At 45.3% G+C, this 27,891-nt stretch overlaps 1 protein-coding gene across 1 annotated transcript in view; it reads right to left on the reverse strand.

Moving 5' to 3' along the window:
• The window catches only part of LOC117438254 (transcription factor RFX3-like), a 158,279-nt gene that overhangs the window by 109,801 nt on the left and 20,587 nt on the right, over positions 1-27,891 (reverse strand). Inside the window, exon 2 of the mRNA XM_034073773.1 lies at positions 25-149. Coding sequence (XP_033929664.1) covers positions 25-141 — 117 coding nt within the window. The 5' untranslated portion in view covers positions 142-149. The remainder of the gene's footprint in view (positions 1-24; positions 150-27,891) is intronic.

Below are 27,891 nucleotides of genomic sequence, written 5' to 3' on the forward strand. Positions count from 1 at the left end.
TTCCCAGAATTAACAGACACCTACCTGTTGCTGAACTGGTACCTGCTGTACTACCTGTGTGGGCACTGCTGCCTGGCCAGCCACAGATGCCTGTAAAGTCACAGTCGAACCTGTGTCCGACCCAGTCTCTGATGTCTGCATCGTGGTCTCTGAATGAAATGAAAATGCAAAATTAAAAGTTCAGCACAAACTTCTTTGGGGTTTTTTTTGTCACTTATCTTTATTCATATCAGAAGAATGAATATTCACCCCAAATCCAATTTGGGGATTGGCTAAAGATTGTTTCACATACTAGTACATGGAGATTTATTCTTCCTTTCTTAAAATGTTGCTTTGGCCTAAAATATTAGAAAATTCATATTATATATTATTGCTTTCTCTAATCTAAGGTCTGCTCAGAGTTTGCAGCAGAATACTATAAGCTTTGGACTTCACAAATTTTTTTCTAACATTTACAGTATGTTTTGTAACAGCAAATACATTTATCAAGCCGGAAGAAAGGTGCACACGAACCGACTTACTGCTTTAAGGTAAAGAACTAGAAAAAGTCCATTTACAGGTCTGATTCTTCTCTAACTATACTTGCACACATTAGCTGCAACTGTCAAATTTTGGGAGGAGTCTCAAAACCTTATACCATATTAAGACAACATACTTTAAGCTAGCTATATGCACAAAAATAATTAATTCTAGAAGCTGCACATATAAATATTTACTTCTTAATTAAGCATACCTTCAGAAAAATACTTGCAATAATCAATGCAATTAAACTGAATTCTGGAAATGTTTCATAACAACTCATCACAATTCTAAAGAACTAAAAGTCTAATTTCTATAGAAATCACAAGTAAATTAAATTTCCTCCAATATTGTCATCTTTCAGAAAGAACTAACATACACTGAATAAAGTGTACTGTAAGAACACAATGGGTAAAATATACAATACCATGAATAAATTTTCTTCCTGAGATTGTTCAAATCCTTATGTACTGAAATATTCAAAGTTTTATCTTACTTGCACTCAAAATATCTTATTTACTAGTGTAAATGAACAGAAACTTTTCTTATTTATACGACTTCAGGAACAACTCATAAAAACCAGAAACAAGTAAAAGTCCTCCCATCAGCTTATAAATGACTACCCATTCTTCAAAGCTGTCCTTCCTCTGGTTTACTGAGTTGCACTATAAATTCATTTAGGTTAGAATGGACCTCCTGAGATCATCTAATCCAACCCCTCTGCTCAAAAGAGGGTCACCTAAAGGCAAGTTGCTCAGGGCCGTGTCCAGTTGGGTTCTTAATAGCTACAAGGATAGAGACTCCACATCTTTGGACAACCTGGTACAGTCTTTGACTAATCTTCACAGTAAAAAAGTGATTTCAAGCATTCAGATGGAAATTCCTGCTTTTTCCCATTTGTGCCCATTGCCTCTAGTTCAGTTAATGAGCACCACTGAGAAGACTCTTTCTCCCTCATCTTCACTCTCCCATCAAATATTTATACATGATAAGATCCTCCCAGAGCCTTCTCTTCTCTAGGCTAAAGTAGTCCCAGCTCTCTCAGCCACTCCTCATATGGCAGATGCTCCAGTCCCTTAATCATCTTTGTGGCACTTTGCTGGACTTGCTCCAGTAAGTTCATACCTACTTGTACTGAACAGCCCAGAACTGAACAGGATACTCCAGATGCTGCTTCACTAGCACTGAGTAGAGGAAGGTCCTAACTCCACCTCCTAGAAATGCTTTTTCTAATGCAGCCAGGGATACTGTTGCTGTGAAGCTGCATTGCTGGCTCACATTCAGCTTCTTGTCCACCAGGACACACATTTCCATCTCTGCAAAGCTGCCTTCCACCTAGTCAGCCTGCAGCTTGTACTGGTACCTGGAGTAAGTAATAGAATCATAGAATAGTTAGGGTTGGAAAGGACCTCAAGATCATCTAGTTCCAACCCCCCTGCCATGGGCAGGGACACCTCACACTAAACCATATCACCCAAGGCTTTATCCAACCTGCTCTTGAACACTGCCAGGGATGGACCATTCACAACCTCCCTGGGCAACCCATTCCAGTGCCTCACTACCCTAACAGTAAGAATTTCTTCCTTATATCCAATCTAAACTTCCCCTCTTTAACATTGAACCCTTTACCCCTTGTCCTATCACTACAGTCCCTAATGAATAGTCCCTCTCTAGCATTCCTGTAGGCCCCCTTCAAATACTGGAAGGCTCCTATGAGGTCTCCACGCAGCCTTCTCTTCTCCAGGCTGAACAGCCCCAACTTTCTCAGCCTGTCTTCATATGAAAGGTGCTCCAGTCGCCTTATCATCCTTGTGGCCCTTCTCTGGACTTGTTCTAACAGCTCCATGTCCTTTTTATGTTGAGGACACCAGAACTGCATACAATACTCCAAGTGAGGTCTCACAAGAACAGAGCAGAGGGGCAGGATCACCTCCTTTGACCTGCTGGTCAAATTCCTTTTGATGCAGCACAGAATACAGTTGGCTTTCTGGGCTGTATGACCACACTGCTGGCTCATGTTCAATTTCTCATCAACCAACACCCCCAAGGCCTTCACTGCAGGGCTGCTCTGAATCTTTTCTCTGCCCAACCTGTAGCTGTGCCTGGGATTGCTCCGACCCAGGTGGCAGACCTTCCACTTGGCAGGGTTAAACTTCATGAGGTTGGCATCAGCCCACCTCATAAGTGTGTCAAGGTCCCTCTGGATGGAATTCCTTCCCTCCAGCGTATCAACCGAACCACACAGCTTGGTGTCATCAGCAAACTTGCTGAGGGCACACTCAATCCCATTGTCCATGTCACTGACAAAGATGTTAAACAAGACTGGTCCCAACACTGATCCCTGAGGGACACCACTCATTACTGATCTCCAGCCGGACATTGAGTCATTGACCAGAACTCTTTGCATGCGCCAATCCAGCCAGTTCTTTATCCACCGAGTGGTCCATCTTTCAAATTGATGTCTCCAATTTAGAGACAAGGATGTCATGTGGGACAATGTCAAACACTTTGCACAAGTCCAGGTAGATGACGTCATCTGCTCCACCCCTGTCCATCACTTTTGTAGCCCCATCATAGAAGGCCACCAAATTGGTCAGGCAGGATCTCCCCCCAGTGAAGCCATGCTGGCTGTCACAAAGCACCTTGTTGTTTTTCATGTGCCTTAGCATGCCTTCCAAGAGAATCTGCTCCAAGATTTTGCCAGGCAGAGGTGAGACTAACTGGTCTGTAGTTCCCTAAGTCATCCATTTTCCCCTTCTTGAAAATGGGGTTATATTTCCCTTTTTGCAGTCATCGGGAACTTCATCTGACTGACATGATTTTTCAAATATGATGGACAGTGACTTAGCAACTTCATTCACCAGCTCCTTCAGGACCCACGGATGGATTTCATCAGGGCCCAGTGTTCAAGACCAGGTTGGATGAAGCCTTGGGTGATATGGTCTAGTGTGAGTTGTCCCTGCCCATGGCAGGGGGGTTGGAACTAGATGATCTTGAGGTCCTTTTCAGTCCTAACTGTTCTATGATTCTATGACTTGTGTACATTCAGGTTTTTAAGAAGAAGACCAAAATCAGACCAAGAATCAGACCAGAAGAAGACCAAACCAGATCCTTTCCTACAGTGGGCCCAAGGTCTTCATTCTCACAGTCCCTGCTTCTGCCTTCCAAGACTTGGGTGGTGCAGTCAGAGCCTTTGCCAGTGAAGACCGAGGCAAAGAAGTCATTCAGAACCTCAGCCTTCTCCAAATCCAGGGTTGCCAGTTCTCCCGAAAGATTCCGGAGGGGGCCTACATTGTCCTTAGTCTGTTTTTTAGCTGCTACATACCTATAAAATCCCTTCCTATTATCTTTAACATCCCTTGCCAAGTTTAGCTCCAATTGGGCCTTAGCTTTCCTAACCTGGTCCGTAACTTCCTGGACAACATCCCTGTATTCATCCCAGGCCACCTGTCCTTGCTTCCACCTTTTATAAGCCTCTTTTTTCTTGTGAATTTTTCTCAGCAGCTCCTTATCCATCCAAGGAAGTCTCTTGGCCCTCCTGCTGCACTTCCTTCTAGTTGGGATGCAACACTCCTGAGCTTGTAGCAGGTGATCCTTGAATGTTAACCAAGAGTCTTGGGCCCCCCTGCCCTCTAGGGCTATATCCCATGGAACCTTGCTAAGCAGGTTCCTAAAGAGCCCAAAGTCTGCTCTCTTGAAGTGCAGGGCAGTGAGCTTGCTGCACGCTCTTCTCACTGTCTTGAGGACCTCAAATTCGACCATCTCGTGATCACTGCATCCAAGACTTCTGTCGTGGTTTAAATCAAGTCTCCCTACTCCCGGAGAGTTAGGAAGAAGAATCCAAAGAATGTAGCCCCCACGGATTGAGATAAGAACGGTTTAATTGCTAAGGCATAACACAAAACCCCTACTGCCATTCACTACTACAAATAATAATGATACAGCAAACAGCAAGTGAAAAGAATACAACACCCCACCAGCCACCGACCCATAACTCACTCCACCCTGCCCGGCCGAGCACCATGTGCTCCCTCCTCCATTTTTCTCCAGAGCTCTACCCTCCAGCCTTCTCCTTCCCAGTATGCCTCCTGGGCATCACGTGCTATGGTATGGAATACCTCATTGCCTAGTCTGGGTCAGGTGCCCTGTCTCTCCTTCCTCCCGGACTCCCCTCCTCCACCTGGCTGGAAAAAAACCTTGAACAAAAAACACCCTCAAAACATGCTCAAACCATGACAACTTCCCTGGAGAGTCACATTTCCAACGAGCCCTTTCCTGTTGGTGAGCACGAGGTCAAGCATGGCACCTATCCTCATCGACCCCTCTATTGCTTGCAGAAGGAAGTTGTCTTCCACACAATCAAGGAACCTCCTTGATTGCTTGTGCCTGGCTGTACCGTCGCTCCAACAGGTATCAGGTGGTTGAAGTCCCCCATGAGAACAAGGGGCTGCAAGTGTGAAGCTTTTCCTATCTGTCTGTAGACTGCTTCATTCAGAGTCCTCTTGATCAGGCACTCTGTAACAGATCTCCACAGTAATGTCTCCCATCACTGTTTTCCCCTTAACCCTGACCCACAAACTTTCTGTTAACTGATCCCCTGTCCCCAGAGAAAGTTCCATACTCTCCAGCCTATGCCTAACATAAAGGGAAACTCCCCCTCCCCTCCTACCGGGCCTGTCTTTTCTAAAAAGCCTGTAACCTTCCATTCCAACACTCCAGTCAAAGGAGCCATCCCACCATGTTTCTGTGATGCCTATTATATCATAGCCCCGTAGATGTGCCCACATCTCTAATTCCTCTTGTTTATTCCCCATGCTACGGGCATTTGTATAGAGGCATCTGAGCCGAGCTCCAAAAGAAGCCATCCCATTGGCTGGAGCGGCTGGAATATTACTACATTGCTCCGAGTATTTATTATAGGTGCTGGGAACTGACTGGGTGTGTTGGGATGGAACGATGCTCCACTCCCCCAACACGACTAGTTTAAAGCATCCTTGACAAGTCTAGCAAGCCTCCTACCAAAACCACTCTTCCCCTTCTTTATCAGAGCAGCTCCACCAGCCCCCAGTAGACCTGGCCTACAAATGTGGGCCCCATGTCCAAGACACCCAAACCCTTGACTATGACACCACCATTTTAATAATTTATTAACCTGTCCAATCCTCTTAGCCTTTGGAAGGTCCTCCCCTGTGTCCTGGAGAATTGACAAAAAGACTATCTGAGCTCCAAAGTCCCTAACCACCTCTCCCAGGGCTCTGTAGTCCTTCTTTATGTTCCCCAGGCTACTACTATCTATATCCTTCCTAGATGCATGACTTTGCACATGTTGAACATCATGAGATTTTTCTCTGCCCATTTCTCCAGTCTGTCAAGGCTGAATGGCACAACAGCCATCTGGTCCATCAACTGCTTCTGACAATTCTGTATCATCTGAAAACTTGCTAAGGGTGCACACTGCCCGATTTTCCAGGTCACTAATGCAGATATCAAAAAGGTTTGGTGCCAGTGACTCCTGGGCATCACCACTAGTAACTTGCTTCCAACTGAAATTAACACCACCCTCTGGGCAGTTCAGCCAGTTTCAGTCCACCTCACTGTCCATTAAATAATATCCACTGCTCTCCCCTCATTCACTAAGCTAGTTACCTCATTGTAGAAGTATTATCAGGTTGGTCAGACATAATTTCCCATTCATAGATCCATTCATACTCCTAGTAAGCACCTTCATGACCTTCAGTTTCCAAGACTCTTTTCTCCATCATCTTCCTGGGAATATAGGTGAGGCTGACCAGCCTATAGATCTTCCTTCTTGCCTTTGTTGAAGACTGAGGTGATATTTGCTCTCTTCTGCTTGTCAGGAACCTCTTCCAATCACTATGACCATTCAAAGATAATCGAGAGTGGCCTTGCAATGACATCAGCCATCTCACTCAGCACTCATGGGTGCAACACATCAGGCCACATGGACTTATGTATGTTCAGTTTGTATAAATGGTCTTACATATGATCCTCTTCCATGGAAGGTAATCTTCCTTGCTCCAGATTTTCCCTCTGGTCCCACGGGCCTGGGAATCCTCAAGTCTGGTCTTACCCATAAAGACTGAGGCAAAGAAGGCATGGAGTACCTCAACCTTACCCATGTAATTTGTCACCAGTTCCCCCATCCCATTCAGCAACAGCTGACATTTTCCCTGGTCTTCCCTTTGCTGTTTCTGTACTTGTAGAATCCTTTCTTGCTGCCATCTATTATCAGCACTACATTTTGTACCAAGCCTGTCTGGGACTGAGTTAACTTTCCTCACAGTTGCCCATATGGTATTGTGTTTTGTATTTGTGGCTAGAACTGTTGATAACAGACCAATGTTTTGGCTGTTGCTAAGCAGTGCCTGCACTGCATCAAGGCTTTCTCTCCAAGTCCATCCCCCCCCCCCCAGCTGGGGAGAGCAAGAGGTTGAGAGGGACATAGACACAGTAGCTGACCCCAACTGACCAAAGGTATATTCCATACCATATGACTTCATGCCCAGCAAAAAAAGCCCACAGAAAGGAGGGGGAAGGGGAGAGTGGAACACTCATGGTTAGGGCATTTTTCTTAGCAAGCAATCATTAAGCATGCTGAGTGCCTGTTTTCCAGGAAGTGGTTGGATATCTTGTGCCTGGCCAATGGGGAATAGTGTATTAATTAATCTTTTTGCTTTGTTAGTATACACAGCTTTTTTCTTCTTAAATTGTCATTGTCTTGATCCATAAGACTGTTCAACTTCCTTCTGTTTTTTACCCATTCCATTGGGGAAGAATGAGCAAGAAGGGTGGGTGCTTGGCTGCTGCTCAGGGCTCATGATATATTTAATCAAGTACAATTGAGTAGACACTGACCATACCAACTGTAGAAAAAACCCTAATTTTTATTTCTGGAAGAAAGTGTCACTTTTGCTTTTTGTTGGATTTGGGGACTATGCTAAAAGTTTATACTGCCAAAAAGAGTTTTAAAAAGAAGAATAAGAAAGTCCCAGCTGACTGGAGAGAAAGAGAAGGAGCATATGACAAGAAATGAGAGAAACTAGTGACTTGCAAGAGCAGACACGCAGAAGATGGGGGGACCTGCAAGATGAGAGGCAAGAGAGGTGAGGCAAGGTAAGAGATGGGGGGGAGATCAGAGATAAGACATGAGAGCTGAGAAAGGAGATGAAAGATGAGACAAGGCATGAGAGATGAGACAAAATGAGAGGAGAAGAGGAAAAGGGGAAGCAAGAACGGGGAAGCAAGAAAAGGGAAGTGAGTGATGAGAGGAGAGACGAAGAGACGCGAGGATAAAGACTACAGATGAGAGAGATGTGACAAGGAAAAATATGAGACAATCTGACAGAGGGAGAGGAGAGGCAAAACAAGAAATGAGACAAGACAAGAGTGAGTGAGCAGCTGTGTGGTGTTAAGCTGCCTACTGGTATTAAACCACAACAGCCCTTTAGCCCTTTCTGGATCCTGCATTGGCTTTATATGGCAAGGTTTTGGTAGTGGAGAGGCAGACTGCAGGGCTGGCTTCTGTGAGAAGAGATCAGGAACTGCCCCCATGTTGGACAGAGACAGTTTTACCCAACTCCAAAATGGACACATCACTTCCCAAGGCTGAACCAGTCAGAGAAGCTGGTGGTGCTTCTGTGATAACATGTTTAAGAAAGGGTAAAAAATGCTATGCAGCAGCTGTGAGCCTACTTCAACCCTGACAACATGCACTGCAAATACTCTAATCCCCACAACAGGCACTGCAGCTGAACCAGAGAACCAAACAGTTCTGTTATCAATCTCCCCTGTACAGAAGAAATGGACATGAATGACAGCTTGTATAGTGAAACAGGAAGAAGCAGGGTCAGCACAAGAAACAGAGGAAGAGGCAGAACATGAGGTAACCTCTCAATCCCTGTCCCTGAGTGAGCTGCAGGATATAGGAAAAGATTTCAGCCATCACCCAGGTGAGTATGTGATCACCTGGTTGCTCTGATGTTGACATAATGGAGCTAGTAGCCTGGAATTAGATGGTAGGAAAGCCAAGCAGACGGGATCACTTGCTAGGGAAGGGGGCATTGACAAGGCAATTGGGAGAGGGATACAAGTCCTCAGCCTCTGGAAGAGACTCCTGTCAAGGAAAGGTGTCCCTTCAACGAAGATGTTATATGTTACCCAGGCAGGTGTACTATGGAAGAGAGATGTATCCCAGTACTTGAAGGAATTAGTTTTGCTAGAGATGATTTATTATAACTTGAACCACACACAGTTACCGACAGATCCAAAGTCCAATGCACATAAACCATACAACAATCCAATACCACACACCATTTTTCCTGTCATAAAGACTGCTACAGCAGATGGAAACCAAAACCTCAGGCAAAGGCAAAACCACCCATGGAACTTCTTTTGCTCAAGGACCTGGGTGTACTTAATGGGTAATGTTGAAGAATGGTGAAGTCCAGTATGTACCTCAAGGGGATTCTTAACATGAGCCAGCAGTGTGCACTCACGACCCAGAAAGCCAACCGTATTTTGGGCTGCGTCAAAAGGAGTGTGACCAGCAGGTCAAAGGAGGTGATCTTGCCCCTCTACTCTGCTCTTGTGAGACCTCACCTGGAGTACTGTGTACAGTTCTGGTGTCCTCAACATAAAAAGGACATGGAACTGTTGGAATAAGTCCAGAGGAGGGCCACGAGGATGGTCAGGGGACTGGAGTACCTCCCGTATGAAGACAGGCTGAGAAAGCTGGGGCTGCTCAGCTTGGAAAAGAGAAGGCTGCACGGAGACCTCATAGCAGCCTTCCAGTATCTGAAGGGGGCCTATAAGGATGCTGGGGAGGGACTTTTCATTAGGTACTGTAGTGATGGGACAAGGGGTAACAGGGTAAAACTTAAACAGGGGAAATTTAAATTGGATATAAGAAAGAAGTTCTTTACGGTAAGGGTGGTGAGGCACTGGAATGGGTTGCCCAAAGAAGTGATAAATGCTACATACCTGGTGGTGTTCAAGGCCAGGTTGGAAAGAGCCTTAGAAGACATGGTTCATTGGGAGGTGCCCTGCCCATGGCAGGGGGTTGCAACTAGATGATCTTAAAGTCCTTTCCAATCCTAACTAGTCTATGATTCTATGATTCTATTCTATGATTTTGGGTGAGAATAGCCCATGAATTAAACTGTATTATGTTAATTGCTATATAACACTGTTACCACAAAAGATGGTTGAAGAAACTCACTAAGACTTGATTTGGAATTTTAGAAAGGCAGTCCTTATTGCAGCACTGGGTGCACTCATGAATCATTTTGCAAGGGTGAGTGCACCTGTAGTCTACAAGCAGCATCCAATGAACTTATGTATATTTACAACCTTTCTGGGAAAATTCTTTACAAATTCACTAGATTTCCTGAAACTAATTGCAATATTTTTATTTTAATTATGCATGCACTTTTTTGCTAAGTGGTGGTCTCAAGGGGTCTCTGGTGGTCACCAACAGTCTTCCTCACTGTGCCCGCTGATTGACCTCTGTGCTTGCCCATGTGCAAGACTATTGTGAATTACTTAACAACTGTGTCTGTGTTTTAAGTCAGTTTGTTCTGATTTGTTTCTTATTTTGAAGAACTGGCCCCATGTGTCTTGGTTACTCCTTCCTTATCTTCAAAGGCTACCCTTGTTTTATACATACAACAAGGCCACACCAGCCCATCTTGCTCTCAATAAAGCGGTCCCAATTCACAACCTAACATCTTGTTTACAATTAAAAGAGTGGTTTTAATTTACAACTTTGCATTTTAGCTTACAATTCCCCCTTTTGAGGTGGGATATATGTGTATCCTATAAGTCTCACTTCATATTATTTTCCTATATTTAATTCTGAAACAACATTGTGATCAGCAAATATAACATTGAATCATGCATGCTAGGGTACAAACACAAACTAGCATTATAATTATTATAAAGAAATTCTTTAACCATGTCAAATTTGGTAGCCAAGATGTAAATTTGTACCATAACTCTTCAAAACCCCATGAGGTATTGTCTCTAGTGACTTGGTGCAAGATTTCTGTCTATTCCCAAATTTCGGCCAAATCTGTACAAATGCCTCCTTGGGAAGCTAATAGCAAGTCAAGGGCCATATGGTTTTGCAGTGTTACCTGGGATAGGCTGGATACCTCAACCTGTAGTACCTGTATTGCATCTATAATTTTATTTTCAGTGTTTTCAATTACTGCAGATATATTTACGAACATCTTTTCTAATTCACCTACTCCCAACCAAGGAAGAAACCATCTAACAAAACTGAAATCTTGCAGGACTATCTGCAATAGCATTATGAGTTCTCTCGATCTGTTTTAGGAAGGTTGCTATCCATCCTTCTTCTGGTTTTAGGGTTCTGATTATAGTAATATTTGTGACTACAACACCCAACATACATGTTCCATTCAATTTTCAGGGAAGGGCTTTTCTAGCAGTATTATTACACAGCCAATACCACCCTTTCCTTTTAGAAGCATTCCAATAGCCAGTTTGGGGTCTCTTAGCCTGGAGTTGCATTGCTCAGCTGCAATTTGGGTAATGTCCTACTGATACATTACCAGTATTAAGGGTTTTATTCACAGTCACATATATGGTATCTGAAATATCTGGGGTTTGAATTTTCAAAACCTGAAGATTTGTATGATATCCATCAGTATAACTGGCTTCATCCACAGCATATTCCAATTTGTCCTGAAAGGAATGGGGATTCCTATTAATGGCATAGCCTCATCTGAGTGTTTCGGGAGGTATATACAAATCCAACAATCAGACATATTAAGTATTTGAGTGAGATTCTGGACTAACATCAAATGTAAATTTTGGTGCCAGGCTAATCTAAACTGACTCATGGCTACCATAACTAATGGTTAAGGTATAGAACCTACTCATGATTTTCTTTGTCTGCAATATGGACAGTAGGATTGAGTGTGCCCTCAGCCAGTTTGCCGACAACACTAAGCTGTGTGGTCCGTTCGATACGCTGGAAGGACAGGATGCCATCCAGAGGGACCTTGATAAGCTTGAGAGGTGGGCCAATGCCAACCTCATGAAGTTCAACCATGCCAAGTGGAAGGTCCTACACCTGGTTCAGAGCAATCCCAGGTAGAGCTACAGGTTGGGCAGAGAAGAGATTCAGAGCAGCCCTGCGGAGAAGGACTTGAGGGTGTTGGTCAATGAGAAACTGAACATGAGCTGGCAGTGTGTGCTTACAGCCCAGAAAGCCAACCATATCCTGGGCTGCATCAAAAGGAATTTGACCAGCAGGTCGAAGGTGGTGATCCTGCCCCTCTGCTCTCATGAGACCTCACTTGTTGTATTGTGTACAGCTCTGGTGTCCTCAACATAAAAAGGACATGGAACTGTTGGAACAGGTGCAGAGGAGGGCTATGAGGATGATCAGGGGGCTGGAGCACCTCCCTTATGAAGATAGGCTGAGAAAGCTGGAGCTGTTCAGCCTGGAGAAGAGAAGGCTGCATGGAGACCTCATAGCAGCCTTCCAGTATCTGAAGGGTGCCTACAAGGATGCTGGAGAGGGGCTCCTCATTAGGGACTGTAGTGATAGGACAAGGGCTAATGGGTTTAAAGTTAAACAGGGGAAGTTCAGGATAGGTATAAGGAAGGCATTCTTTACTGTGAGGATGGTGAGGCACTAGAATGGGTTGCCCAAAGAAGTGGTAAATGCTACATCCCTGGTGGTGTTCAAGGCCAGGTTGGACAGAGCCTTGTGTGACATGGTTTAGTGTGAGGTGTCCCTGCCCATGGCAGGGGGATTGCAACTAGATGATCTTGAGGTCCTTTCCAACCCTAATTATTCTATGATTCTATAATTCTTCTAACTATGGGGTGTTTGGTAAATTTTAAAGTGAGAATTTCTGTTCTACTGTACATGGAGCTATAGTTCTCTTACTCTAGAATAATGCACTCAAGTTCTTTTTTCAGCCACCTTCAGGGTAGTGTAAGTGGCAAGTAAAACATGGAAAGGTCCTCGCCACATTGCTCTCAAAGGCTGGCCCTTCTAAATTTTAATATAGATTCAGTCTCCCAGTTGATACAGATGGGCCAGTGTCCAACCCACTTGCATGATGTAAGACTACATGGTTATGAAGTTCCGGGAGAGTTTTACCCAATCACTGTCAGCAAGTATCATCTGAGATCTTGGCTTCCCTCTAAAAACAAATTGCCAGGAACGAAAGGCAAATGATACATTAGTTCATATGGACTCACATGATCCCTTCCTGGCTGTATTCGTATCTGTCCTGGGTTCAGCAGTAGTAGTCATTTTTCTCATTCTTAGTAACTGGTGCAGTGCTGTGTTTTTGACTTTCAGCCTGGGAACAATGCTGATAACACCGATGTTTTCAGTTGTTGCTCAGTAGTGTTTACTCTGACTAAGAACTTTCTGAGTCTCATGCTCTGCCAGGAAGGAGGGGAAGCTGGGAGGAAGCAGAAATAGGACACCTGACCCAAACTAGCCAAAGAGGTATTCCATACCACAGCACGTCATGCCCAATATATAAACTGGGGGCAGTTACCCAGAAGGGCCAGATCACTGCTCGGATCAGTCTGGGTATCGGTTGGCAGGTGATGAGCGGTTGCATTCTCTTCCCTTGTTATTTCCCTTATCATTATTATTAGTGGTGGTAGCAGTAGTGATTTTGTGTTATACCTTAGTTACTGGACTGTTCTTATCTCAACCCGTGGGAGTTACATTCTTTTCATTCTCCTCCCCATCCCTCCAGGAGTGGGGAGAGGAAGGAGGGGAACTGAGCAAGCAGCTGCATGGTTCTGGGTTGCTGGCTGGGCTTAAACCACAACAGTATCTTTAACAAAGCAATTGGTAGGGCTTGTAACCAAGTTAAAGAAGTTTCCTGACATATTTTGTTCAACTGTAACTTAGGAGTTTGGTTCATGAGTCCTGTCTTCACACTAGCCTGAGGCCTGTAAAGGGTATGTAAATCCCACTTGACTCCTATATATTATCCTACCTTCCTAACTACTTCTGCAACAAAATGTGGACCTCTATCTGAGGACATACTTGCCAGTGTGCCAAATCAAGGTATTATTTGATTCAGTAGCTTTTTCACTCCTTACAAGCCACACTGGAGTGACAAGGGAAAGCTTCCGGCCAACCAGAAAAAAATATCTACTAGTACCAACCTGAGCCTATTATGCAGTGACAATTCTTTAAAGTCCACTTCCCAACAGTCTCCTCGACAACTGCCTTTGTTGCTCCAGGTTGGGGTCTCTTAGCATGGTAAGAATTATTTCCTAAACAAGGTTCACACTTCTTTATAACAATGTTTATAGTTACAGCCATTTGCATACTCAAAACTTGGAGTTTTAAAGCCTCAGTCATTGATTCTGTTCCCCATTGAGTTCCCTGGTGTTTTTCTTCAGCTATTTTTCTCACATTGGGTGCCAAAAAGAACTGTCGTGGTTTAAACCAAGTCCGCACAGCTCGTTACTCACTCCCCCCCTTGCTCCCCTGACTACCAGAGAGTTAGGAAGGAGAATCCAAAGAATGTGGCCCCCACGGATTGAGATAAGCACAGTTTAATAGCTAAGGCATAACACAAATCACTACTGCCATTACTACTACAAACAATAATGATAAAGCAAATAACAAGTGAAGCAAATACAACATCTCACCAGCCACCAACCCATAACTCACCCCACCCTGCCCGACCGAGCACCGACCGATACCTCCTCCATCCCCCCAGAGCTCCAGCCCTTCCTGGGTCTCTCCCGGTTACATCCTGGGTATGACGTGCTATGGTATGGAATACCTCTTTGGCTAGCCTGGGTCAGGTGTCCTGTCTGTCCTTCCTCCCAGCCTCCCCTCCTCCCTGTCAGAGCATGAGCTCAGGAAAAGGCCTTGGACAAAACCAAATATTTGAGCAGTAATTCAAAACATACTTGCTATCAGCAACCGTTCTGAGCCCGAAAGTCAAAACACAGCACTGCACCAACTACCAAGAAGGAGAAAAATGACTGCTACTGCTCAAACCAGGACACCAGTCCACAACCTTCAGGGATGCACCTTGTAAGCTGGAATGACTGAAATACACCAGCTCAATAGAATCATAGAAGCATAGAACAGTTAGGGTTGGAAAGGATCTTAAGATCATCTAGTTCCAACCCCCCTGCCATGAGCAGGGCACCTCCCAATGAAATATGCAATCCAAGGCTCTGTCCAACCTAGCCTTGAACGCCACCAGGGATGGAGCATTCACAACTTCCTTGGGAAAGCCATTCCAGTGCCTCACCACTCTTACCGTAAAGAACTTCTTCCTTATATCCAATTTAAACTTCCCCTGTTTAAGTTTTAACCTGTTACCCCTTGTCCTGTCACTACAGTCCCTAATGAAAAGTCCCTCCCCAGCATCCCTGTAGGCCCCCTTCAGATACTGGAAGGCTGCTATGAGGTCTCCGTGCAGCCTTCTCTTTTCCAAGCTGAATAGCCCCAGCTTTCTCAGCCTGTCTTCATACGGGAGATACTCCAGTCCCCTGATCATCCTCCTGGCCCTCCTCTGGACTTATTTCAACAGTTCCATGTCATTTTTATGTTGAGGACACCAGAACTCTACATAATACTCCAAGTGAGGTCTCACAAGTGCAGTGCAGAGGGGCAGGATCACCTCCTTTGACCTGCTGGTCACACTCCTTTTGACGCAGCCCAAAATACGGTTGGCTTTCTGGGTCGTGAGTGCACACTGCCAGCTCATATTCATTTTCTCATCAACCAACACCCTCAAGTCCTGTGCAGGACTGCTCTGAATCTCTTCTCTGTCCAACCTGTAGCTCTGCCTGGGATTGCTCTGAACCAGGTGTAGGACCTTCCACTTGGCTTGGTTGAACTTCATGAGGTTGGCATCAGCCCACCTCACAAGCATGTAATGGTCCCTCTGGATGGCAACTCTTCCCTCCAGCGTATCAACCATACCACATAGCTCGGTGTCATTGGCAAACTTGCTGAGGGCGCACTCAATCCCATTGTCCATGTCACCGACAAAAATGTTAAACAAGACCAGTCCCAACACCGATCCCTGAGGGACACCACTCATTACTGATCTCCAGCCGGACATTGAACCGTTGATCACAACTCTTTGCGTGCAATCATCCAGCCAGTTCTTTATCCACCGAGTGGTCCACCTATCAAATTGATGTCTCTCCAATTTAGAGACAAGGATGTCATGTGGGACAGTGTCGAACGCTTTGCACAAGTCCAGGTAGATGACATCAACTGCTCCAGCCCTGTCCATCATTTTTGTATCCCCATCATAGAAGGCCACCAAATTGGTCAGGCAGGATTTTCCCCTAGTAAAGCCATGCTGGCTGTCACCAAGCACCTTGTTGTTTTTCATGTGCCCTAGCATGCCTTCCAGGAGAATCTGCTCCAAGATTTTGCCAGGCACAGAGGTGAGACTGACTGGTCTGTAATTCCCTGGGTTATCCATTTTCCCCTTCTTGAAAATGGGGGTTATATTTCCCTTTTTCCAGTCATCAGGAACTTCACCTGTCTGCCATAATTTTTCAAATATGATGGACAAATACAGACAATAGTCTGTAAACAGTTGTGAGTCAGCTCTCCTGCCTCTGGATTGGTTGTCAAAACCACTTCTGGGTTCAAAAAGTGAGTTACTTACATTTCTACATCTTCTTGTTGTAGAAGCACAGCCTGATATTTTAGCAGCTTGCCTGGGGAAAGCCAATGACTGCTTTTCTGTTCCAGAATGGTTGTTACCATGTGAAGTACAAATGCAGTCTATTTTTGTCCCAAAGTATTCAATAAAATTTTCTATTAGAGGCTCTAATCCTTTTCTTGCTTCTGGTTTTATAGGATATGGTTTCTGTCTTACCAGTCTGACGTTTGGTTTCAGATGAATAATTACTGGTTCTGCACTTCGTGATCATCCTGGAACTCCAGCAGCCCATACTAGTGGGGTGACTGCATTCTCCACTTCCTCTGGTATATCTGGCTCAGTGGCTGGTTTCTGTAACATAAAAACTTGGGCCTCCACAGCCTTTTCATCAGGAACATGTATCTGAATTTTTCTTTCTTTAAACATAATTTATGCATGTAATTTACTCCATATATCCCTATACAGTAACAGCACGGGGCACTCAGGCACGGAAAGAAATTGATGGGTCAACATCCATTTATGAATTTTAAAATTTAAAGGTTGAAAGAAAGGATGGGTTCCTGGCCACCCTGTTGCACCAATGACTGTTTCCTTAATTGCCCTTTGCAAATATTAATAGCAGAATAGGTAGCTTCTGTTTTTACAAGAAATTTTATCTTAGCATTCCCCAATCTAACTGTAACCAGGGGTTTTGTTGGGAAGGGTTTCAAATCTTCCCCAGGTCCTCCTCAATCTTCATCTAAAGTAATCGTTTTTCTGCCTGTCCTGACATTCCACTAAATCTCTGGTGTTTCTTTTGATTGTTAGGGCATTCTCTCTTCCAGTGCTCCCTCTGTTTACAAATTGCACACTGGTCATTCTCTAAGTGAACCCGTGGAGTCTGTTCACAAATTTTTCCATGTAATCCTTCTTTCTGTTCCTTTCCTCCCAGGCCGCTCCCTCCTTTCCTGGTTTCCTGTGTGACAGGTACAGCCAACAATCTCCCCCCCCATTCTTTTCCTTCTTTTCTCTCTCCCCTTCAACTTCTCTGTTATTGTACACTCTCCAGGCTGTTTCCAGCAATTTATTGAGTGACCGAGAATCAGTCCCTCACATTTTATGCAGCTTATATTTAATATCTGGATTTGATTGACCAATAAAAACATATAAGATAACTGCACTGCATCTTTTTCAGGGTCTATATCAGTATACTTCCTAGCCATCACCAGAAGTCTTTCATAAAAGGCAGACAGATTCTCCTTTCATCTGTATTACTTGATATAGTTTTAGGAATCACATGTTTCATTCCAAACAAAACCAACCGCTAACATCTGGTTAATAGATCCCGCTCAGCCAGAACATTTGGATCCCACTTAGGGTCTATGTAGGGAAAGTGATCATCGACTGAACCCTGCTGGCCCGCCTGAGCATGCATCTTTTCTTCCTCCTCCCTTGCTTTTGCTAGCATTATACTTTTCTTATTTTATGTTACCAAACTTGTAAATTATTCCGATATGGATCTTGCGTTCTAATAATTGTCTCCATCATTTAAATACTTTTTCAGAATCTTCCCTATAGGGCCCAGCTAACTCTTTCCAGGCTCATAAGTCTTACACAGGAAACAGCACCTTGATATTCACAGGTCCCTCTGCCCCTCCTTTTCCAATGCTAATACCATAGGATCTTTAGATATATGCATACACCCTTTCCTCAAGTCCAAATTATTACACAAATCAAAGAATAAATCAACATACCATAATTCATCCCACTTTACCTCCCTTTGGCAAAACAGCGTCAGTTACAAAATCACATTATAATTAATTGTACTGTTCACAGGCCACTTTGCCCCTGACTCCAGCTTATACAATGCCCACCACTGATTACAACACTTTATCAAAGTCTCCCGGGTGACTGAGCCACCCAGGGTCCACCAATTTGTTTCCATTGTCATAAAATGCAACCCAATGGGAATTTCTTCAAAATCCCCCTATGGAGGCAATGGTACCCATGATCATGACTTCCATCCAAATACAATGTCTGGAAAACCAAACAAATCCTTACCCACTACACAGGCAGTCCCCTCTGACCAATGTGGATAAGTTACAAAGTATAAAGAATGCCTTCTCAAAGAAATAAAATCAGTGGTCTTACCAAGGTCCCAAGTCGGTCTGGGGATCTGTGGTTTCTTTCAGGGAAGTCCCCAATGCCAACATGAAAGTCCCAGAGATTCCCCGGATCCATGGGAAACATAGCAGTGTCCCTGTTCTGGTGCCAAATTGTTACACAGAAAACAGTTGAAGAAACTCTCCAAGACTTGATTTGGAATTTTAGAAAGCAGGCAGTCCTTATTGCAGCATTGGGTGCACACAGGCCTGAAGTCTACAAACAGCATCCATATATCCAATCAACTTACGCATATTTACAACCTTTCTGGGAAATTCTTTACAAATTCACTAGATTTCCTGGAACTAATTGCAATATTTTCATTTTAATTATGCATGTGCTTTCTTGCTAAGTGGTGGTCTCGAGGGGTCTCTAGTGGTCACCAATAGTCTATAGTCTTCCTCCCTGTGTCCGCTGATTGACCTCTGTGCTTGTGCACGTGCAGAAGACTCTTGTGAATTACTTAACAACTGTGTCTGTGTTTTAGGTCAGTTTGTTCTGATTTGTTCCTTATCTTGAAGGACTGGTCCCATGTGTCTTGCTCACTCCTTTCTTATCTTCACACCAGGTTGACTACATAGAGATGAACCAGCCCCATGTTGGTTACTCCTTCCTTATCTTCAAAGGCTACCCTTGTTTTATACATACCCCAAGGCCACACTGGCCCATCTTGCCCTCAACAAAGCGGTCCAAATTTACAACCTAACATCTTGTTTACAATTAACAGAGTGGCTTTAATTTACAACTTATCATTTCAGCTTACAACACTGTGCATTATAACTTACATGATGTCTATATGCCTATCACCTCACTGAGTGCCTCAGCACCTGTCTCCACCAATCCAGATTTGAGGATCTGAACCTGACTCCCTTTTGATCACCACATTAGTGAAGAATGAAATTTGATGAAACCAGATAAATGCAGTGGTGATGGAATCAGAACTGGCTTCAGCATGCAACAATCCAATGCCACATTCCATCTTTCCTGCCCTGAAAGTCTCTTATGACAGATGGAACACAAAGTCATGGACTAAATTAACTCAATGGACTTTTATAGGAATGGTCCACAGACTAAGTCCTGCAGAGAAGGACTTGGAGGTGTTGCCTGATGAGAAACTTAACATGAGCCAGCAGTGTGCACTTGCAGCCCAGAAAGCCAACTGTATCCAGGGCTGTATCAAAAGGAGCATGACCAGCAAGTCGAAGGAAGAGATCCTGCCTCTCTACTCTGCTCTCATGAGACCTTACTTGGAGTACTCTGTAAAGCTCTGGTGTCCTCAACATAAAAAGGACATGGAACTGTTGGAACAAGTCCAGAGGAGGGCCACAAGGATGTTCAGGGGACTGGAGCACCTCCTGTATGAAGACAGGCTGAAATCAGGACACAAGACAAGAGCAGCCAGATGAGAGACATGACAGATAAGGTGAGAGACCAGATAGGACCAGAGGAGAGAGACAGGAAGAGGGAGCCATATGAGAGAGACAGTAGGAGGGATGAGGAGAGGGGGGAAGGGGACAGAGGGAGGCACAAGACAGTGGGGAAAGGGGGAGATGGAAGAGAGAAATGAGAGGAGAAGGAGAGACAAGAGGTGAAATGAGAGATGGGAAAGAGGATAGATGAAAGACACAAGGCAAGAGGTGGGAGGTGAGAAGAGAGAGAGGAGGCAGTGGGAGAGGGAGGGGTGGTGTTGTGGTTAAGCCCAGCTGGTAACTTAACTACGCAGCCACTCACTCTCCCCCATTAGTCTGCTGACCATCTTCAAGAAGTATCTGTGCAATGTTTTCCTTAGATCTCCTCTTGCTATTAATATACTTAAAAAGTAAGCCAGCCTAGGTAGCTAAGAGGGAGCCTAGAGGCCTAGAAAGGGGAGAGGGGAGCAAAGGGTGAGTGAGCTGACAAAGGGGGACAAGACCCTACAGCTGTGTACTGGATTTGGCTGGAATATGGTGCTGTGCTTTGAATTTGTAAAGAAAACAGTGTTGATAACACACCCATGTTTTAGCTATTGCTGCACAGTGCTTACACAACATCAAAACCTTCTCTGTTTCGCATGCTGCCCCCTGAGCAAGTAGGCTGAGGGTGTGTAACAAGTTGGAAGGTGTCCTGGTTTCTACTGAGATAATTTTCTTCCTAGTAGCTGGTGCAGTGCTTTGTTTTGGCTCTACGCTGAGACCAATATTTCAGTTGTCAATAAGTAGTACTTACCCTGATCAAGGACTTTTCAGTCTCTCATGCTCTGCCAGTGAGGGGTGGGCACAGGAATTCAGGAGGGAGCAGAGACAGGACACCTGATCCATACTAGCCAAAGGGGTATTCCATACCACAGCAAGTAATGCCCAGTATATAAACTGGGGGGAGATATCCGTTAGCAGGAAGGGACTGATTGCTGCTCAGGGACTGGCTGTGTATCAGTCAGCAGGTGGTGAGCAATTGTATTGTGCATCACTGTTGTTTGCAGGGGTTTTTTTTCCTCCTTTTCCACGTTAGTTCTATTTCTCTCTCCTTGTTATTCCCCTTATTTGTAGTAGTAGTAGTATATTGCACTTCAGTTATTAAACTGTTCTTAACCCGTGGGGTTTACATTCTTTCAGTTCTCCTCCCCATCCCACCCAGGGAGGGGTAGATGAATGAATGGCTGAGTGTTGCTGAGTTACCAGCTGGGTTTAAACCACGACAGTAGGTAATAATGATAAACACAGTTATTAAACTCCATGTTGTTGGTCCAAATCTGTTTAAATTAGAAGGACAAAGTATATAATTTGTTCCATCTTTTGTGTTCTAGACCAGTGGTCTCCAAAGGGGTGCATGCACCCAAGGGGGGGTGCACAAGACTGTAGTGAGAAGAAAATATTATAATTTATGTCTATATTTATTTAAAACAGATAAGAAAGATTAAGCTTTACTAATACCTAATATATGAATTGACATTGGTGCCCTCATTTGATCCGTATGTCAGGGCATCATATGTCACGTACACTGCGCAAGGTATCTTTGATGTGAACAGCCGCAAAGACAACCTGGTTATAAGGGTAAAAATACTGAAAAGAACATGTCTGATGAAATACTGAAATACAGACAAATAAAGTGTCTGCCAGGCTGGGAAATGCTAGCCTGGGAACCAGGCCTGGGAACCAGAAGCATCCTTGAGAAGTGCACCTGGCATTTTCAAGTGCAGCTGGGTATCTAGAAATGGGAAACATCCTGAAATACCATTGATAAGCATGAAATCAAGAAACTGTAACAGCAACTTATTGTCTGGAAAAATGAAAAATGGTGTGGAAAAGTGGGAAAACATTCTGAAAAAGAAGGAATCAGTAACTGCCACTGTCTGTTGTAACTGAAAGAACAGGAAAGCAGTCTAAAAAAATAAAAATTGGTCTGAGAGATTAGGACAACATCATTACTTATTGACTGTCCCAGGTGAAAACCAGAAATCAGCAAATTGTATTGGCTTCTCCAGTTGGTGGTTTCCTATGCCCCCTTATGTCTCCGTGATTGTGGTGAGTTAATTGGGTCTAGCTCTCACCAAGACATTCTATCACTCTCTCTATTCCACTAGGCAAGGAGAGAAAAAAAATCTAATGAAAAGCTCATGGTTGAGATAAGGACAGGGAGATGATCACAAATTACTGTCCAATAACTTTTGACTTTTCCATCTCCTCCCACCAAGCAGTGCAGGAGGACAGGGTTGCAGTCAGTTCATAGAATCATAGAATCATAGAATAGTTAGGGTTGGAAAGGACCTTAAGATCATCTAGTTCCAACCCCCCTGCCATGGGCAGGGACACCTCACACTAAACCATATCACCCAAGGCTTCATCCAACCTGCTCTTGAACACTGCCAGGGATGGAGCATTCACAACCACCCTGGGCAACCCATTCCAGTACCTCACCACCCTAACAGTAAAGAATTTCTTCCTTAGATCCAATCTAAACCTCCCCTGTTTAAGTTTTAACCCATTACCCCTTGTCCTATCACTACAGTCCCTAATGAATAGTCCCTCTCTAGCATTCCTGTAGGCCCTCTTCAAATACTGGAAGGCTGCTATGAGATCTCCACGCAGCCTTCTCTTCTCCAGGCTGAACAGCCCCAGCTTTCTCAGCCTGTCTCCATATGGGAGGTGCTCCAGTCCCCTGATCATCCTCGTGGCCCTCCTCTGGACTTGTTCTAACAGCTCCATGTCCTTTTTATGTTGAGGGCACCAGAACTGCACACAATACTCCAAGTGGGGTCTCACAAAAGCAGAGTAGAGGGGCAAGATCACCTCTTTCAACCTGCTGGTCACACATCTTTTGATGCAGCACAGAATACGGTTGGCTTTTAGGGCTGTAAGCGCATGCTGCTGGCTCATGTTCATTTTCTCATTGACTAACACCCCCAAGTCCTTCTCCGCAGGACTACCATGAATTTCCTTTTTGCCCAACCTGTAGCTGTGCCTGGGATTGCTCCGACACAGGTGGAGGACCTTCCACTTGGCATGGTTAAACTTCATGAGGTTGGCATCAGCCTACCTCACAAGTGTGTCAAGGTCCCTCTGGATGGCATTCCTTCCCTCCAGCGTATCGACAGAACCACACAGCTTGGTGTCATCGGCAAATTTGCTAAGGGCACACTCAATCCCACTGTCCATGTCACCGACAAAGATGTTAAACAAGACTGGTCCCAACACCAATCCCTGAGGGACACCACTCGTTACTGATCTCCAGCCGGACATTGAACCCTTGACCACAACTCTTTGCGTGTGACCTTCCAGCCAGTTCTTTATCCACCGAGTGGTCCACCTATCAAATTGATTACACTCCAGTTTAGAGACAAGGATGTCATGTGGAACAGTGTCGAACACTTTGCACAATCATGTCTCTGCTGCTCCTTCCTCCTCACTTTTCCCCTGCTCCAGTGTGGGGTCCCACCCATGGGAGACAGTCCTTCCCACAGGCTGCAGTTCTTCAAGAACACAGATTGCTGCCAAACGCTTGCTCCAATGCAGGCTCTCCACAAGGTCACAGCCTCCTTCAGGGCACATCCACCTGCTGAATCGTGGGGTCCTCCACAGGCTGCAGGTGGATATCTGCTACACTGCGGACCTCCATGGACTGCAGGGTCACTGCCTGCCTCATCATGGTCTTCATCACAGGCTTCACAGGAATCTTTGCTCCAGTGCCTGGAGCACCTCCTCCTTCCCTGACCTTGGTGTCTACATAGTTGTTTTTCTCATATATTTTCACTCCTCTCTCCCAGCTGCTGTTGCACAGCAGTTTTTTCCCCTTCTTAAATACATTATCACAGAGGTGGTACCAATGTTGCTGACTGGCTCAGCTTTGGCCAGAGGTGGGTCCATCTTGGAGCCAGCTGGAATTAGCTCTGTTGGACATGGTGGAAATTTCTGGCATCTTCCCACAGAAGGCGCCTGTAGGTCCCCCAACTACCAAAACCTTGACATACAAACCCAACACAGCAATAGAAAAATAACTTGCTTTCTAAACAAAATGGAGCCTCTCTCTCTGAGAATTCCCCCTGCACAAACTACAAATCTGGAGAGGGACTTTTTAAAAGGATATGTAGTGTCAGGACAAGGGGCAATGGCTTTAAACTGACAGGAGACTTAGAATAGACATTAGGAAAGAATTCTTCACTGTGAGGGTGGTGAGACACAAACAGAACAGAGAAGCTGTGGTGCTGCTGTTGCAGATTATTTAAAGTTTTACTGAATCTTTCTGTTTTGTGTTTGTGAAATAGTTATATATAGGAACATCTTGATTTAAGATGTTAGCTTTTATGTTACCATGGGTTGCTGTGTTACTTGAAATCAGACACTTGAAATCAGTCCCTGTTCTCTGTGACATGTTAGCCTTAGTCCTTGCTCTCTAGAGCATAACCAAAGCACCTAGGGTCTACTGTATATAGGATGAGTTATTTGACAACCTGGCAAGGTAGAAATCTAGCCAGCCAACTTGGCAAAAAAACACACTTTTAAGGTGACCTGAAGTAAACTGCCTTCATTATAATACTAAAAAAAACACCCAAAGATCGAGAAGACCCTTCCCCCACGCAAGCATAATAACAGAAGTGAATGACACTGCAGATATAACTGTATGCAAATCACTAACCAACCATTGTAACTGGGAGTGTACTATCTTTTCATTTTTGTGTATAAATACAACAACAAAGGTGGCATTGGGCGTGCTTGATTTGTGGAAATTCCACCTAGCAGCCAGCGCTGCAATAAAGAAGTCCCTGCTTCTTAATGCTACATTGGTGTTAAGGAGCTTTATTCTCCAGACTTTCGGTGACACTGCCCCATCCCTGGCCGTGTTCAAAGGCATGTTGGATGGGGCTTGGAGCAACCTGGTCTAGTAGAAGTTGTCCCTGCCCATGGCAGGGGGGGCGGAACTAAATGAGATTTAATGTCCCTTCCAACCCAAACCATTCTATTATTCTACACTCTCCTAGACAAGTCATTGGACTCTTGTGGGGAGCACCTGGCTGACTCTATTCCATGATGCAGACTGCCTTCAAAGCGAGACTTTGTCCCTTGGAGATTTCAAGGCCCCACTCCTGGGAGCTGGTTTGCTAAGCACTGTACTGATACTATTTTTAATTCTTTGAGGCAGTTTGCGCGGCAGTTCGCGCGGACAGGCGAGCGGGATGGTGAGCACTCGCCGTACGACCAGGGTCCGGTCTGGGAGCTCTGCCCCGGCCGCCCCTGTGGTGGCCAGTGTAGGCACCCAGACAGAGCCGGTAAGTGGGGAGGTTGCGGTGCAGAGCTTGGAGTGTAGAGAGTGCCTGCACTGGTCTTGTGAGGAAAAGGTGCAGAATGGGCAGGGCTGCGCTCGCTGCTCCCTGATGGAGGTCCTCCTCCAGCAGGTGGCTGAGCTACAGGATGCTGTCAGTAAGCTGCAAGATGTCAGGGAAGCTGAGAGGAAGCAGGACTGCTTGCTCCAGGACCAAACAGCACAGGGGCCTCAAGATTCCCCTCTAACTCACGGAGGAAAGAAGGAGGCTGTTGATCAGGGAAGCTGGGAATTAATAACAAAAAAAAACAACCAAAGGAGGAAGAGAGCAATTAAAAGCAAGGGGCTTCCTCCTAAATCTGCTGTACCTACCCAGAACCGCTTTGCTGTCCTGCAGGGGGCTGATGAGGAAATGCACTCGCACCCAAAACAACCGGCTGGTGCACTGGTACAGAAGATCTCTACTGGTGCCACCAGGAAAAAGTGGCGGGTTGTAGTAGTAGAGGACTCTGCCTTGAAAGGGACAGAAGCGCTCATCTGTCAGCCTGACCCGGTCGCAAGGGAGGTGTGTTGTCTACCTGGGGCACGGATCAGGGATGTTGCGGAGAGGCTGCCTGCTCTAGTAAGTCCCACAGACTATTACCCGCTTCTAGTGATACAGGTGCGTGCTAGGGATATAGATAGTAGTAGCCTGAGGAGTATAAAGAAGGACTACAGAGCTCTAGGAGAGGTGGTCAGGGGTTCTGGAGCTCAGATAGTCTTTTCGACAATTCTCCAAGACACAGGGGAGGACCTTCCAAAGGCAAGGAGGATTGGACAGGTTAATAAATGGTTAAAAGGGTGGTGTCATAGTCAAGGGTTTGGGTGTCTTGGACATGGGGCCCACATTTGTAGGCCAGGCCTACTGGGGTCTGGTGGAACTGCTCTGATAAAGAAAGGGAAGAGTGGCTTTGCTGGGAGGCTTGCCAGACTTGTCAAGGATGCATTAAACTAGTTATGCTGGGGGAGGGGAGCATCATTCCATCCCAACACACCCAGTCAGTTCCCAGCACCTATAATAAATACTCGGAGCAATGTAGTAATATTCCAGCCGCTCCAGCCAACGGGATGGCTTCTTTTGGAGCTCGGCTCAGATGCCTCTATACAAATGCATGTAGCATGGGGAACAAACAAGAGGAATTAAGAGATGTGGGCACATCTACAGGGCTATGATATAATAGGCATCACAGAAACATGGTGGGATGGCTCCTTTGACTGGAGTGTTGGAATGGAAGGTTACAGGCTTTTTAGAAAAGACAGGCCCAGTAGGAGGGGAGGGGGAGTTTCCCTTTATGTTAGGCATAGGCTGGAGAGTATGGAACTTTCTCTGGGGACAGGGGATCAGTTAACAGAAAGTTTGTGGGTCAGGGTTAAAGGGAAATCGGTGACGGGACACATTACTGTGGGGATATGTTACAGACCGCCTGATCAAGAGGAACATGTGGATGAAGAACTCTACAGACAAATAGGAAAAGCCTCACGCTCACAGGCCCTTGTTCTCATGGGGGACTTCAACCACCCTGACATCTGTTGGGGCGATGGTACGGCCAGGCACAAGCAATCCAGGAGGTTTCTCGATTGTGTGGAAGACAACTTCCTTCTGCAAGCAATAAAGGAGCCGACGAGAAGAGGTGCCCTGCTTGACCTCGTGCTCACCAACAGGGAAGGGCTCGTTGGAAATGTGACTCTCCAGGGAAGTCTTGGATGCAGTGATCATGAGATGGTTGAATATGAGGTCCTCAAGACAGTGAGAAGAGTGTGCAGTAAGCTCACTGCCCTGCACTTCAAGAGAGCAGACTTTGGGCTCTTTAGGAACCTGCTTAGCAAGGTTCCATGGGATATAGCCCTAGAGGGCAGGGGGGCCCAAGACTCTTGGTTAACATTCAAGGATCACCTGCTACAAGCTCAGGAGTGTTGCATCCCAACTAGAAGGAAGTGCAGCAGGAGGGCCAAGAGACCCGCTTGGATGGATAAGTAGCTGCTGAGAAAAATTCACAAGAAAAAAGAGGTTTATAAAAGATGGAAGCAATGACAGGTGGCGTGGGATTAATACAGGGATGTTGTCCGGGAAGTCACGAACCAAATTAGGAAAGCTAAGGCCCAATTGGAGCTAAACTTGGCAAGGGATGTTAAAGATAATAGGAAGGGATTTTATAGGTACGTAGCGGCTAAAAAACAGACTAAGGACAATGTAGGCCCCCTCCGGAATCTTTCGGGAGAACTGGCTACACAGGATTTGGAGAAGGCTGAGGTTCTGAATGGCTTCTTTGCCACGGTCTTTACTGGCAAAGGCTCTGACCGCACCACCCGAGTCTTGGAAGGCAGACACAGGGACTGTGAAAACCTAGACCTTGGGCCCACTGTACGAGAGTACCTGGTTCGAGACCATCTTAAGAACCTGAATGTACACAAGTCCATGGGACCTGATGAAATCCATCCGCGGGTCCTGAAGGAGCTGGTGAATGAAGTTGCAAAGCCACTGGCCATCATATTTGAAAATTCATGGCAGACAGGTAAACTTCTTGATGACTGGGAAAAGGGAAATATAACCCCCATTTTCAAGAAGGGGAAAATGGATGACTTAGGGAACTACAGACCAGTCAGTCTCACCTCTGTGCCTGGCAAAATCTTGGAGCAGATTCTCCTGGAAGGCATGCTAGGGCACATGAAAAACAACAAGGTGCTTGGTGACAGCCAGCATGGCTTTACTAGGGGAAAATCCTGCCTGACCAATTTGGTGGCCTTCTATGATGGGGATACAAAAATGATGGACAGGGCT

Source organism: Melopsittacus undulatus, assembly GCF_012275295.1.
Source record: "Melopsittacus undulatus isolate bMelUnd1 chromosome W unlocalized genomic scaffold, bMelUnd1.mat.Z SUPER_W_unloc_3, whole genome shotgun sequence".
NCBI classification, from domain to species: Eukaryota; Metazoa; Chordata; class Aves; order Psittaciformes; family Psittaculidae; genus Melopsittacus; species Melopsittacus undulatus.